This window comes from Pochonia chlamydosporia, chromosome 1 (genome assembly GCF_001653235.2).
Source record: "Pochonia chlamydosporia 170 chromosome 1, whole genome shotgun sequence".
Taxonomy (NCBI): domain Eukaryota; kingdom Fungi; phylum Ascomycota; class Sordariomycetes; order Hypocreales; family Clavicipitaceae; genus Pochonia; species Pochonia chlamydosporia.
Genome location: NC_035790.1, coordinates 5,901,704 through 5,915,682, shown reverse-complemented (window position 1 = coordinate 5,915,682; position 13,979 = coordinate 5,901,704). Strand labels below are relative to the sequence as shown.

Here is a 13,979-nt window from a genome sequence, read left to right as displayed (position 1 = left end):
AAATGTTTGTCAAATAGGGAGCATCATATTAGTGAGTCAGAAAGTCAAAATTGAATGGTCAAAAGCCTTTGGCCAAGTACCTAAGCCTTTGGGTAAGAGCTGCGGCGTATGTAGTAGCGTCAAATACGATGATCTTAACACGTAACCCAAACACCAGCCTGTAAGCCGACTATAAAAGAACCTCTTCACCTGTCAAGCAGGAAAGGGGGGAGATACAGTCACCGTGCTCGGTGTTACCACGGGAGACTGCCTTTGGCAGTTCTCAGAGTGGGACTTTTTTTTTTTTTGTTTAAATCGCATCCCACCGACCTTTGAAGAATTACCAATGATGAATCCAAGTTAAAAGGTTGCTCAGCAGGATGACTCTCTGTTATCCGAACTGCTGTCTGCCGTCAAGAGGGTCTGAGGCGAGCTTCTATTAGGGATCTTCTGCCACTTTGGGTCCCAAGCTTATTTTTGTATGGTGGGGGAGCCGCAGGGACTGTTTTGTATTGGGACGCAGGACTTCCATGTCCCTTTCTTGTATCGAGGAAGAAGGCTGCAGGTGTCATTGAAGAGGAAGAAGAGGAGAAGGAAGGAAGATGCTCAGAGCAGGGCAGGAAGGTCGGAACAGCTCGTGTTGACGAAGTCGGAGTATATACTGGATGGTGACAATCTTTGATAGACTAAGAGGTGCCGCATATCGCCGACTGTACCTAAATGTGTGGTAATGTGTTTGTATGTACTTGGCTGTAATCAACTATCTTTGGCCAAAGGCTATATGCATGCTGTATACCGTGTGAGTGCTGGCCCCATGAGCATTTGTTGTTTTGACGTCCACCAGCTAGTACAACCGAAGACTGGAACACGTCTAGTCTCGCAAAAGTCATGTTGTTTGTTAACTGCAAATATTCCCTTTCCTTTCCTTTACCAAACCAGAAAATAGCAGGCTTTCGGTATCGTGCTCGAAGTTACCACAGGAGGTATCATGCTTGCGCTTAAACAGCTTGGGGCGTTACTATTGAGGATTCTTGGGAGTCTGCTTAGCCACATACTGACATCAAATGGCTGACCTGGGTTTGACATAATCTAAGATGGCCACTATGGGGAGTGCTACTACTGTATCTGAATTGTAAAGTCAAGTGACTTCGCTACAACCCGTAAATATCCATAAGAGCTGTCGTCTTGAGAGGTGCTCCTCGGAAATTTGTGCGGTAACGGTCTGCGGTCCTTCCTCTTGGCTCTTTGCCTCGAAAGAAAATTGCGATGTTTTCTGGCTTTAGAGAGAGCACAGCTGGAGCTGCGAGGAGGTGAATGAAGGTTGATTGATCGATGGTGGGCGTGGTTGCTTGCTTGTTGGTCAACTTTGAGTTGAACATCTGGGACATATTGACTCTCTGGTAACTAACACCGCCATCAAGGGCTAGTCTCTGAAGGAGCCGGGCACGTTGAGTCAACTAACTGGTCTTTAGAAGTGGAGCGAATGGCAAGGAAATACTTGGGAGATGAAAACGACCTTCTCAACAGCAACCGAAAAGTACTTGGCCCTGAGATTTGCTTTCACAGAGTCATTTCGGATGGAACGAATATCACATACTAGATATCGAGATAGGTAGAGCAGTGGCTTTCAAGTCCTAAACCGTAAGAGAAAAGCATATAGTTCCCCGAACTGCGTCTTGACGAGTCGAACGGTCCAGAAACAGGTCTGGTGGTTCATAAGTTGCAAGACCAGCAGTTAGATACATTGTTTATTGCGCTCTACAAAATGTCATGGTTTGATATCTTGTTCTTGTGTCTTGAATAATTTGATAAATTAAGCGTGTAGAATTCTAGACCATCGTAAGAATTGCTTCTCTAGTGTGGGAGGAAAGCACTACGATATTGGCGCGAGATGCGGATGTTGAATATTTATTAGGCACGCAGGCATGGACTATGGAGTAGTGACGGCATGCCTGGTGATATTCAATGTTGAACCCGCAAGCTGATGTAGCAGACTGAACGCACAGTCCATCCCAAATGTCTGCCAACCGTTCAACCAGACATGGACTGCACTCTGATATTGAGACCTGATCAGATCATGCCTTGGTTAATCTCAAAGCCGAGCAGTCAACCGCCAATTGTGCCCAATGGCACTCGAGCTCTACATCCATCCTTGCATACGGAATCCTCCTCACCGTCTCCATCCCCTACCAACCGACAGGCCTCTGCGAATCCGGATACAAGGGCCGGTAGATTCCATCCAAAAGCTTCTTCTGAACGCACCATGGCGAGATGTTGGGCCCTTCCCACAACCCGGGGGTCTAGAGCTTGCAAGACTTACGCACGAAGCATTATACGGGCAAGGAAAGCCAAACATAGTGAATCATGTTCCCACCGTGCAGGATGAGTACTTGGCTTGGGTCATGGAAGGTAGAAGAGCTTTAGAGTACGAGCATACTTGGTCGTTTGATGCTCCTGGGAACTAACTATTAACTATTCAGTCATATCGACTACTATGGCGTCACGTTTGACCGCAACGTTCCGGCAGACGACCCTGATCCGGAAGCACTCGCGATCAACATGATTGAAGTAGACACCGATGGAGGAGAATACGCGGACGGGGGCCAATACGCCAATGAAGTTCTTTTGCTCTCCGTGAACCCGGCTGACTACATAGGGAGGAAAGTACTTGCCGTGCCGAGCTGTTGTCAACGTAAGAAGGTCACTCAGGATCGCAGGCTCATAAATAGCCTGGTAGCTGAGAGGGATACTGAGATTAAGGCACGTTCACAAGGGTAGCCCATCTGCTATGATGAGATACTACGACCTGGTCCCTTGGACGTAGATCGGCGGTGCAAAGTGTAGCATCAGCCAAAGGTTGAAAGTCCGGGGCCGAGCAACTAGTAGAGCAACTACAGTATCTAAACAATAGAGCTTATTTTGGAGCACATCTCGCTGCCACATGTAGTATCAAGTAAAACCATGCAGAACCATGGCCTATCTGGTAGGGATTCTGGGTAAGAACCTGCCGTTCATCTTCATACCCTCTGGGAGAGACTCATAAGCAGGTGACTGCGATCAAATGGGGCATCTAACATCAAGCCTTGGAGCGTTTTCACACGGAGACAGCTACGTAGCTGAGACCAGTCTGAAAGTCCCGCAGTTGGAAGTTTGGAAGTGGTTGCCAACCAACGGTATATTTGGTCTACCACAGAGTTTCTCATTCCTACATGCACTCTGGAATGCCTCGTGGAGACGGTCATCAATCCAGAATAGCTAACGCAATTCTTTCAAGCTCTTTCTCGTCGATAATCAGGTACTTGATGTCCTTTAGCTTCTCCTAGAGCTAAGCCTCATCAACTCTTATTCATTCTCTTCTATAAGTGTCACTATTATTTCTCAAGTATTACGCCAATCTTCAAAAGTCTCATATTAGTGTTGATAGCCGCTTGGAGCCTTGGTATAGATGATAATACTAACTATCCCTTGCATATGAAATACAACAAAACATGAAGGAAAGAAAATATTCAATCAGCCACCATCAGTCTATGTTGTCCTGGTGCCCTTCTAATATTTAACCATACCATAGCCAGACATCTTCAAATCCACTTACAAGCAACTTCACAACTTAAGCAGGGCTATCGTTTGAGCGCCTCATACGAAACCACTTCCGCCGGCCAACAAGTTCCACAGATTCATCAGACCGAGCTTCCTTGGGCGGTGCAGCTCCATTTTGACCAAGGTAGCGACTCGGATGGTAAATGATGAAGATGCCGATCGCGCCAATCATGGGAAGCGTCTCAAACACCCAGAACAGCCACTCGGTGCGAAAAGCATAGCCATTCATGCCCTCTGCAAACTCACACACACGGTAGATACATCGAACCTATGTTCAGTCAGTAACCTTTCCCAAATCCGCTCATCAAGCCGTACACTTACCATGATCAAGACGCTAGAAATATAAACCGACAGAACGACTTGTTGCCATCCCTTGGGAGCCGAGGGTGTCGCCATTCTATTCGCCAAAACATGGAACCGACGGAACACACAAAGAAACAGTCCAAAGGCGACGAGCTGAAAGGCAAGACCGCCAATGAGAACATAGCGACCAATCTTTTCCTTCTCGCCCTGCCAATTATCCGAGCTAGCTATGGCAGAGCCATTGCCCTGGATGATGAACGAGATGATGTCGCAGATGACAAAGATTGGTGTAAGTCGTTTGCCGGGGATGCCAAGAATGCGGTGGTGGGACGGCGGGAGGACAGCGCGGATGAGGCGGCTGATGAGGAGGTAATTTCCTGCAGCTATGAAGACGGGTGCGAGGACGGTGAATGTAAGTGTTAAGACGAACGGGACCTATTCATCTAGTTAGAATTTCTGACATTAGATTCTGGTATGGGTGATGGAGGCGTACCAGGACGGTTCTGTTCTTGGCAGAATAGGCTCGTAACACATATCCGGCTACTTCCACTGCAGCACCGACAACAACAACAGTAAAGAACCACGCTCGGTATCGGAAGAAGGTCAGGTATGTGATTCCAATGAAAATGAGGCCGTATACGATGGTGCCGATGATTGCTAAGGCAAAGGACGGGTTGTACATCCAGACATCTTTGTCGTCGGCCATTGTGAATGTAGGTATTGTGATTTGACTCGTATGTCTCTGTAGTTACAAAAAAAATTACTTTTGTGGTTTTCAAAAGAGCATGAGAATTCGTTGGTTGTCAAATTTCAGGGCCAAGTTATCTTCCCTCCCCAGACTCTTATATCCGCCGAGGAGCTCAATGGCAAGGGCTCCTTGCCAGTTCATCGGCTAGAATCCGATAGATTACGGTATTAACATAACTCGAAACAGCACAGCCCACATTCATTTCTGCACATTTGCAACAAATTTTCATCCTTGCGCGTCATCTTGGGACGCCATGGTAGCCATTCAATGGCAACTAAGTCTCAAAGCTGGTTGACTTCGTTTGCCTATTTGGGACACTGTGGGTCCAGTTGACGTTTGTCAATCCGATGGATGCGATGGACCAATCAGCGTTGTTCCCTACCAGCGCCCTTCATTATCACCATGGCTGTCGATGAGGATGTTCTGGCCAGGGGTTGTTTAAACTTCATTCAGTTCAATGTTTAGGGCGAGCAGGAAGGGCAAGCTGATGATGTGGCCCTTGTAAGAAGACGCGTGGACAAAAGATGATGGAGAGGTTCTATTCGTTGCTCGGGACCGTGGTGACGGGCATGATATGCAGGGTCTGAAGGGGACCTTGTGGTTGGTAGTGAGGGTACTCGTTTGCCGGAAGGGGAAATCGGAATTACTCGTTTGCTAGATATGGGACTGGCGCATGTTGGGTTGAGAACCGATCGATTGGAGTTGCGGCTTAGCTGCCTGGTGGACTTGGACGCCGCAGTTTGTATTTGAGGGCGCTGGTAGGGAATTTAATTTAGCTGAGGGTTTGCTCTGTACATGCTCAATGATGAAATTGACCTTGGTGAGCTAGATGTTACAATGGGTTGCGGTTGTTTGTGTGGTAACAGTCGATTGATAGGAGACTGGACAGCGTCTGTGACAGGCGTAGTCCAATTTCGGAACTGGCATACTGCCATGGCTAAAACCTAATTCGACATTCCTACATACACTGTGAATATGACGGATGCGTTATCTAAGAATCCCTTCAAGTTAAAGATCAACCGAGCAGATGGCGATATTTTGTGCTGATTACATAACCCGGGGATTGACGGTAAGCACATGGGCCTATTTATAATCCTTGTGGCTCTGTAACGATCGACTGGCAAGGGTCAAGTAAGCTATCCGACAAATACGGAGGACGATCAGAATGGTTCAATGTTGCCCTGTCATACAGCTGAGCCACTGCGGCTGATAGGGCTGAATGACAGCAACGGCGATAGGGCAGCAATTTCCAGTGTGTAGGGTGGCGATGACAGTATCTGCACATTTATATTGGTCTCGCAGAATAGTATTATAACAAAACCCTTTTATTTGTAATATAGGGTTGCACAATACTGAGATAAAGTTTTGGTCCTTGAAGCCCCCGGGGCTGCTTCGGCCAACTGGGCAAAGTACCAACCATCTTACCACCATCATGAGATGCAACACGGCACACCAGCATCTCGTTGTCGGAAGCAGTCATGTGCATCTTGTCAAGTCCCAAGTTGGCGCCACGGTAGAGATGACAGCGCAATTCAGATATGTTACTGCTAATAAGGGTATGGAGATTTTGAGAGCCGTGACCAGGACCAACAGTACGGTTACACCAGGGCTTTTGCGATTGAGGTCGCGTGCCTGCGGTGCATATTTCACAATTAAATTAAAGTGCCTAGAATTCAATTAAACACTGCATTGTATGTTGATGGCGTATTCATTTAATTGATATATGAAAATATTCTCATTTGTCAATCATCAGTTTGATATGTAAGCGTTGCCTTTGTGTTGAGGGTGCTTGACGCCTTCGGACACGCATCTGCCAAGTTAGGCATCCAACTTGACGCATCTGAGGCGGTGCATTTCGTCTAAACACCGACAGCGCATCACGACTGCATTTACACGTCAAGCCTTTAGTGAGCATGCTTATGTGAGGATTACAGTAATACGACTTTTCACTGCTGGAAATGAGCAAGGAACGTAGGGAGGGTATGTACTCTGCAGCAATTTTGTTTGCCTGTCTGAGTCACGGACCGTCGGACTCAACGAGGACGGAGTGTGCGAGGGTTCAATGTTACATTCGCGCTCACTTACACCCAGACGGTCAGGTCTGGTGTTTATTAATTCTTCCAGTCTGGTCGCTTCATGCACGTCTTCAGGCGGCCGGGACACATGGTACAGGCTGTGGTACTTGATTGAAATCAAACATTGAGCTTGGTGCCAGTTCGTCAGCAGATGGATGGCAGCTTTGCATTGTGGCGGAGGTGGCGGATGCAGAATGCAGATGCAGACGCAGACAGAAGACAGAGACGCAGCGGCTGCCTCACCGTCTGTTCCGGTGGGTGCCACTTGGGCTTTTTCTGGCGTTTGTTGTTTATGTTTACAAGTAAGAGATGAGGAGTGACCTGGCTGGCTGATTGACTTGACTCTTTGAATGGCATTGGTGTAGGTCGCTGTCACAGTGGTGATATTAGTGACTAGGTCTACAAAGAATGGCGACGGGCATTTGGAAGCGAATAGGTAGAAAGTGTCAAGCAAACAACAATTTGAATGTGAAAACGCTCAATGAGTCAAATGCATTTCATGTGCGGTTAGCTGGCCGTGCTCAAGAGTCAACATGTCGATTTGTAAAGCAAAGCAAAGCAAAGCAAAGCAAAGCAAAGCAAAGCAAGGCGTGTGCGTGCATCTCGGGCCGCAACTGTAATGTCATTCATGTCAAATCGAGGTGCAAAATAAAAGATAATTCCAATTAAATTTAAAGCAGCAACATGATTACCTACCATTATTCGTATTTTTATTTTTATTATTATTTCCTGCCATTAATTATATTAATATCCTCCTCGGGTCTCTTCCCCATTCTGGCCGACCGTATTCGTTGTCCAGCTGGCCCAAAATCCTCACCGCCCTGTCTGTCTGGCCGTCTCTCGTTCAATCTCATCCAAGAGAATTGATCGAGTCGTCTCTCCGCCCTCCAATCTCCATCTCCCACCCTTCCGCACACCTCCCAAGCTGCATCTCATCCTTGGCCATCTGGGTCATCTGCCTTCAACTTGCTGAGTTGGCAGTCCACACCCCATGCTGCCATGCTGCTCCATCCGTCATGCCCGTCTGTGGCAAATGCAGCATATCGCACAAGACGCAGCCAAATGCATCCCCATCGCACGCGCGTGGTCGAGTCGAGTTTGAGTTCCCGTCAAGCCCCAGCCCGCCCCGTTGTCACTCTCGACTCTTTTTCGTGTCAGGTCGACTAGCAAGAAATATACAGACTGGCCATGGTCTCGTCAATGTATATTGCAAACGGTACGGCACCTTCACTGCCACACACATGCTGCCTGAAAATGAGGCGCTGCCTGTAAGGGAAGTCCAAATTTGTCCGGTGCGGCGCCGCCTAGATGGCTTTTTGGATCGCTCCGAGCCCAAAGATCTTGCGGTGAAGATGCATGCTCTCACGGGCTCAGAGTACGTGATGCCTCTGGCCGCCAGAGAGTTGGCCATCGCCCTGTTCACCTGCCTGCTAAAGGACAACTCAGCAACCCCGTGGTCACGGTGAAGCTGTCACGACGACCAAACGACAACAACGTCTGAGTCGCGCCGAGCCCAAGGAGACGAGCAAAATACGGCAACGTACCATCTACTCTCACTCATCACTCACAAACAATTAAACCGCTCTCGACTTGTCAACATTCCAAAATTATAAACATGATCATCTCACGGGCCAGTGATGACGCCTCCCCTTGGATGCATCGACGTGGCCGCCGCACTGGACTACTGCATGCCCAATGCACACCCGCAGCACATCAACCGATCGTGTCGACGAAATTAGTATCCGTAAATCCAGTTTCTTGCCTTCACGATACCTTGGTGTAGGAGTTTCGGACCATCATTCTTCACTCACGCCCCCCTCTCGCCTGTTTCCCTAGCCCCATATTGCTGTACGCCAGCCGCCGGAACTGACGAGCCTGCGTTAGTGCCATGTCCAATGTCCAAACTCGTATGCTTTGATGTCTTATGGGATGACAGGATGCCTCATGCGGCTATCTGTCACCACGCCGTGGTCAGTTCCATTGGGTATTAATCACCCCGTATTGGAACAACGCACTACACCGAATCATCGTTCCAATGGGTGTGCTTCACTTTCTTGCCAGATCGACAATGACAAACGCTATTGGCGACATGAGAAAGGGGGAAAAGGCCCAAAATCTCGTAAACCTGCAATTTTGAGACGCGGGGTGACAACAAAGTCATGACGTATAAGAAGCAAAAAGGCGATGGTGTTGCGTGACATATCGACTTTTTGTTTTGCAGAAGTGTGGTTTTACAAACCTGCCCGCTTTTGTAGTTGCAGTCTGCCGGGGAACGAGCCGTTGTCTCACAGTGTACGGCAGACTCGAGACATTTCACCGTGTAAAACGTCCTGCGTTTCTCTTCCAAGTGCGCTGCTGCATGCACAGTTCATGTGAGGCTTGCGTAGCCGATGCAAGACACCGTCGTGGTGGACGGGATGGAGATAATGACCCACAACTCAGCTGGGAAAAAAATGTGATGAGAGGTGATTCTGACTTGTAAGTTTTGACAGAATGACGTTTGTGAGTTTGATGAAGTGATGAATTAGATTGTTTTGACACATTTTCGTATTGCTACCTCCATCCATATCCACTAACAACTACCTACAAACATCCTCTCAAGGTGAAGTAAACCGTCAAACTACTTTTAGGTTTATAATGCAAAAAATATAGAATAGTTTGGCTGGCAGAAAGTGCACAAAGAAAATCTACCTTGTAGCTCATTCCGTTGGAACCGTTACGCTGGTAAGGCTGACTGCAAATGCCGGAGTGAGTCACGCTCAACCCCAGGACTATTACAACTAGTTTTCGAGTTTACGCAGATAGATCAAACTCCATAAACATGAATTGTGCAATAAAATTCTTATATAAAAAACACATACGTCCTGTGTATTATTACAAACATCTCAACAATGACTCGACGACTGGTCACAGTCAGACGAGTCTCACTGCTCACTCCAATCCCCGACGCGGACCTGATAGAGTCTGCCACCGTCGACGGATGGACCTGCGTAGTAGCAAAAGGCGAGCACAAGGTCGGGGAATTGTCTGTATACTTTGAGATTGACAGCTTTCTCCCCGCTTTGGACGAACGTTACTCCTTTCTGAAAGTCAAGGCCACCAAGCACGACGACTTTGAAGGCATCCGCATCAAGACCATCAAGCTTCGCAAGGTCCTATCCCAGGGTCTCCTCGTACCACTTACCAAGTTCCCTGAGATCAACGCTATTCTCCAAGACCTACAGAAGAAATGTGGCAAAGAAGATGCGGACAAGGAATTGCAGAGCATGAGCTTTGAAGACATCCTCGGCGTTCGAAAGTGGGAGCCCCCCGTTTATGAGCAGGGAAAGCCAGCTGGACTTGCTCCCTTCCCGGTCTTTGTAAACAGAACCGACCAGGAACGTGTGCAGAATCTACCGAATGTATTCGAAGAATGGGGTGATGCGGTGTTTCAAGAATCCACCAAGATGGACGGATCTTCCATGACAGTCTACTTCATCCGAAACGATAGCACCCATATCAGCACCCTCCCTACATTCGCGCAGCAAGATCACGAGACTCTTCGACACCTGCCAAGCGGCACAGTGGGAGTCTGCTCGCGCAACCGCGACATTGCGCCAGACCCAAGCAATCACTTCTGGTCCGTTGCGCTGCGACAAAATATCCCATCCAAGTTGAACGAGCTGAACCGCAACATTGCCATCCAGGGCGAACTCTGCGGTTCTTCCATCCAAGCCAACTTTGAGGGATTTCAGAAGGGGTTCCACGATATATATGTGTTTAGTGTATGGGACATTGACGCGCAGAAGTACCTGCTCCCACGGGAAGTACACGAAGAGTTGGTCCCGAAACTGGGACTCAAGCATGTGCCTGTTACTGGGTATTGGCTGCTGAAGGACATTGCAACTGGTTTGAGGGATATTTTGGAACGGGCTGAGGGGAAAGGGATTAATGGACGTAAGAGGGAGGGGATTGTGTTGAAGGAGGTTCGTGGGGAGTTTAGCTTCAAGGCGATTTCTAATTCTTATTTACTTCGATATGGACAGTAGTGGGTGGAATGTAGGTGAGGTATTGATAGGGGTGTTAGCGAGGATGGATGTTGTCAGTGTTACATTGTATGTAAACTTGTTTTGGATGTACTTTAGTTGCTGTTTTCGTTATATATCTATAAAGGCGCCTCTGTTGCGGATTCTTAAGACTTTCCAGATGGTGTGTCTATAGTTGGCACTTACAAACCATACGCAGCCACTTGAGTTTATTCATTAGACCGTCATTTCATTGAAACTAATCGTCTAGAAATAGCTACAACTGGTGAGTTCAGTAGACTAGTTTAAGTCACTGTGATAAATACTTAGCAATGCAAATACCTACCTAGGCAGGCAATTAACGATCCATGCGTTGTAGGCGTCCCATTGCGTCACCAAATCTAGCAGCCAATCTATTTGGTGTTTCGAATCCAAGCAATTTCAACAGTTCATCTGGCTTTGTACATGGAATTCACCCCGAAATACGATATCAAATCAACCTTGGTCTTGGCGAAACAGGTGCATGTTGAAATGACTCCAGACATTTGTCTGTGACTCACCAACCTCATTATGAGCCATACTGTACCAGAGAAAGCGGCGAATCAAACCAAAAGTGTGCCCGATTTGGAAAAGGTAAACCTCGCCCCACATTAACTTTTCCTCCGCCAGCGCCACCTTCACAACGTCGAACCTAATCTTGAGCTTGACATAAAAGGCTCCTGGTGCTTCCTCTCCTCCAAAGGGTCCAATCCTCATCAATTCTCATATCGTTATATTCACTGTGCATTACTGAAGGCGTTGGTTGTTTCCTTTGTTCAGAAAACGAAAACCACAAAAAAAGACTACCCCCACCATCTCGCCCGCCATTCCTCTCAACGTCGGCACATCTTCTGCCCAGCAAGTCATGATCACTCTGAAGACGCAGCCCGACGGTTCGCCACGGACCAGAAAACAGGCTGTTGGGGAGCCTTCATCTTCCAGAATTGTGCCTAAGCCGGTTCCGGCCTCCCAAGAAAAGGACCCCCGAGGATATCAGCTCGGCCAACTTCGACGGCGGTTCTCTCCCAAGGAGACTACTACCGATGATGGAACGACGTCTCTGATATTCAAATTGAAGCCTTCCGACCCGGATTTCCCCTTTGAACTTACTCATCTTGAGTGTGATGTACGCGTTCCTGCTAGCTATCCGGATGAAAGGCCGGAACTGCGAGTCAGGAATAGTAACATTCCTCGCGGGTTTGGCATAAATGTCGAAAGAGGATGGGATAGGCTGGCTTTGGAGAGAAAGGGGGCCACCATTCTTTCCATTGTTAATGCTCTGGATAAGAACTTGGAAAAGTTTCTCTCTGAGCAAAAGACCGAAACTGTCAAGTTGGTCGCCTTCAAGGACACGAGGCATCTTGATGCCGCTGCTTCTGCCAAGGCAGAACCAGAACCGGGTCCGAGTGAGCCGGTTATGCCAAAGCCCGTTGTAAGGGCTTATATTCCCGAGGAGTCTTATTCCAGGGAACAAATTACAGAGGCCAAAACAAGGAGGGCGCAAGAGGTGCGCCAGCTTGAGGCGCGTATGGGCAGATTGCCCAGATTTCGACGCTCTGCAGATGGAATCGTGTTTACATTGCCTATTGAGCCCAAAAGAAGGAATGAACTCCCCCCTGGCCTTCATTCCGTCAACAGCCTCCATCTGATTGTCCCGCTCTTGTACCCCCTGCAGGATCTTAGAATCCAGCTCAACGAGGCAGAGGGTGTTGACGCCGAGCCGGTCGAGGCATTGTTTGCGGTCAAGGCGGCGGAACAAAAACCAATGTCTCTCATGAGCCATATGAACTATCTTACTCAGAATTTACACGCTCTCGCTAAGCAAGCCCAAGCTATACAGCAAAAAGCTGAGGCTCAGAAGCAAGCGGAAACAGAACAGAAGGTCGCGGCCTCTGCTGCTGACGCGCCTGTCGCCGGCCCATCTGGGATATCCCCCGAGGAGAGGAGCCATGTCAAGGTCATTCCACGGCCGCCAGAGTGGGACTTTGTGGAGGATGACGAAGATTCCGAAGAGTTTTGCTCTGGTACATCAGACGAAGAAGGCGGTGTTATTCTACGAAAGGCAGATGCGGAGCCGGAACCAGTACAACAAATTACAGAAGCTCAGGAGAAAGGAACCATGATGTCCTTCCCCTCCATCGAGCTACATGGCATCGAAGTACTACAAGTTTCCATCCTCAGCATCAGCGTGAAATGCGAACGCTGCAAAACAACAAACGACATCACCGGTCTAAAACCAGGCACCGAGAAGATGGTAAGCTGTAAAAAGTGCGCCACCCAACTCACAGCCAAGTTCAACCAAACCCTCGTTCACGAAAACTCGACCCGCGCCGGATTCATCGACATGTCCGGATGCAAAGTGGCAGATATGCTTCCGAGCACCTTTGTCCCAACATGTGCGCGGTGCTCAACCGCCAGCCAGGGACTTGTATCGGTCAGGGGTGAAACCATGACCAACGTCTGCCGCGAATGCCACGGCAAGTTCACATTCAAGATTCCCGAAGTCAAGTTTCTCTTCATATCGCCTGGATCCCTGCCACCACCAACAGTCGGATCTCGCCGGAAGACTGAGAAACTCGGTCTTCACGCGGGGGAACCGCTCCCAGAGAGAGGCGCCTGCGCTCACTACAAGAAGTCGTACCGTTGGTTCCGGTTCTCGTGCTGCAACCGCGTGCACCCGTGTGATAAATGCCACGACGGCGCGGAAGACCACGCCAACGAGTGGGCGAATCGCATGATTTGCGGTTGGTGCAGCAGAGAGCAGAACTACATGGTGGAGGCGTGTGGTTTCTGCGGACGAAGCGTCATTGGGAAGAAGGGCCGAGGATTCTGGGAAGGCGGTAAAGGCACGAGAGATCAGAGGACCATGAGTCGCAAGGACCCGAGAAAGTATAAGCGACTTAGAGATGTGAACAAGAAGGAGTGATGATAGCGTCCCTAGAATACTACGTATTGTTGGTTGGTGCCGTGTTGGTGATGAGCCAGTGTGCGCTCACATCTGGTCATATTAGTGATGGACATGTCATTGTACAATACCGAACCAACACCAATGAAAAGCTAGTATTTCGACGCATCATGATTATTCGCTTCCTTGTCACCTTTTGTTGCCCCAATGCGTGACGCATCAAGAGAATGTTATTTGCCTCCATTGTCCATGGGCGGCTATCATATCTCATCGCCACACACTGTCCCAGCATGAAATGAAACACACGTAACCGCTGTACATGAAATGTA

At 48.5% G+C, this 13,979-nt stretch overlaps 3 protein-coding genes across 3 annotated transcripts; 2 read left to right on the top strand and 1 right to left on the bottom strand.

Annotated features, from left to right (window-relative positions):
* Nucleotides 1-3,586: 3,586 nt before the first annotated feature.
* On the bottom strand, nucleotides 3,587-4,585 carry VFPPC_13106 (RTM1-like protein; the record flags this gene model as incomplete). Its single annotated transcript, XM_018290883.1, has 3 exons — nucleotides 3,587-3,844; nucleotides 3,898-4,314; nucleotides 4,373-4,585. 3 exons carry the CDS (start codon nucleotides 4,583-4,585, stop codon nucleotides 3,587-3,589), a joined length of 888 nt encoding a protein of 295 aa, XP_018150024.1.
* A 5,008-nt stretch (nucleotides 4,586-9,593) lies between these two features.
* Nucleotides 9,594-10,730, top strand: VFPPC_01543 (RNA ligase, DRB0094 family; the record flags this gene model as incomplete). The annotated part of the gene is made up of 1 exon (XM_018281348.1): nucleotides 9,594-10,730. The coding sequence occupies one exon, from the start codon at nucleotides 9,594-9,596 to the stop codon at nucleotides 10,728-10,730; it is 1,137 nt and encodes a 378-aa protein (XP_018150022.1).
* An 880-nt stretch (nucleotides 10,731-11,610) lies between these two features.
* On the top strand, nucleotides 11,611-13,671 carry VFPPC_01541 (CHY zinc finger domain-containing protein; the record flags this gene model as incomplete). The annotated part of the gene is made up of 1 exon (XM_018281347.1): nucleotides 11,611-13,671. The coding sequence occupies one exon, from the start codon at nucleotides 11,611-11,613 to the stop codon at nucleotides 13,669-13,671; it is 2,061 nt and encodes a 686-aa protein (XP_018150021.1).
* Between the last annotated feature and the right edge of the window lie 308 nt (nucleotides 13,672-13,979).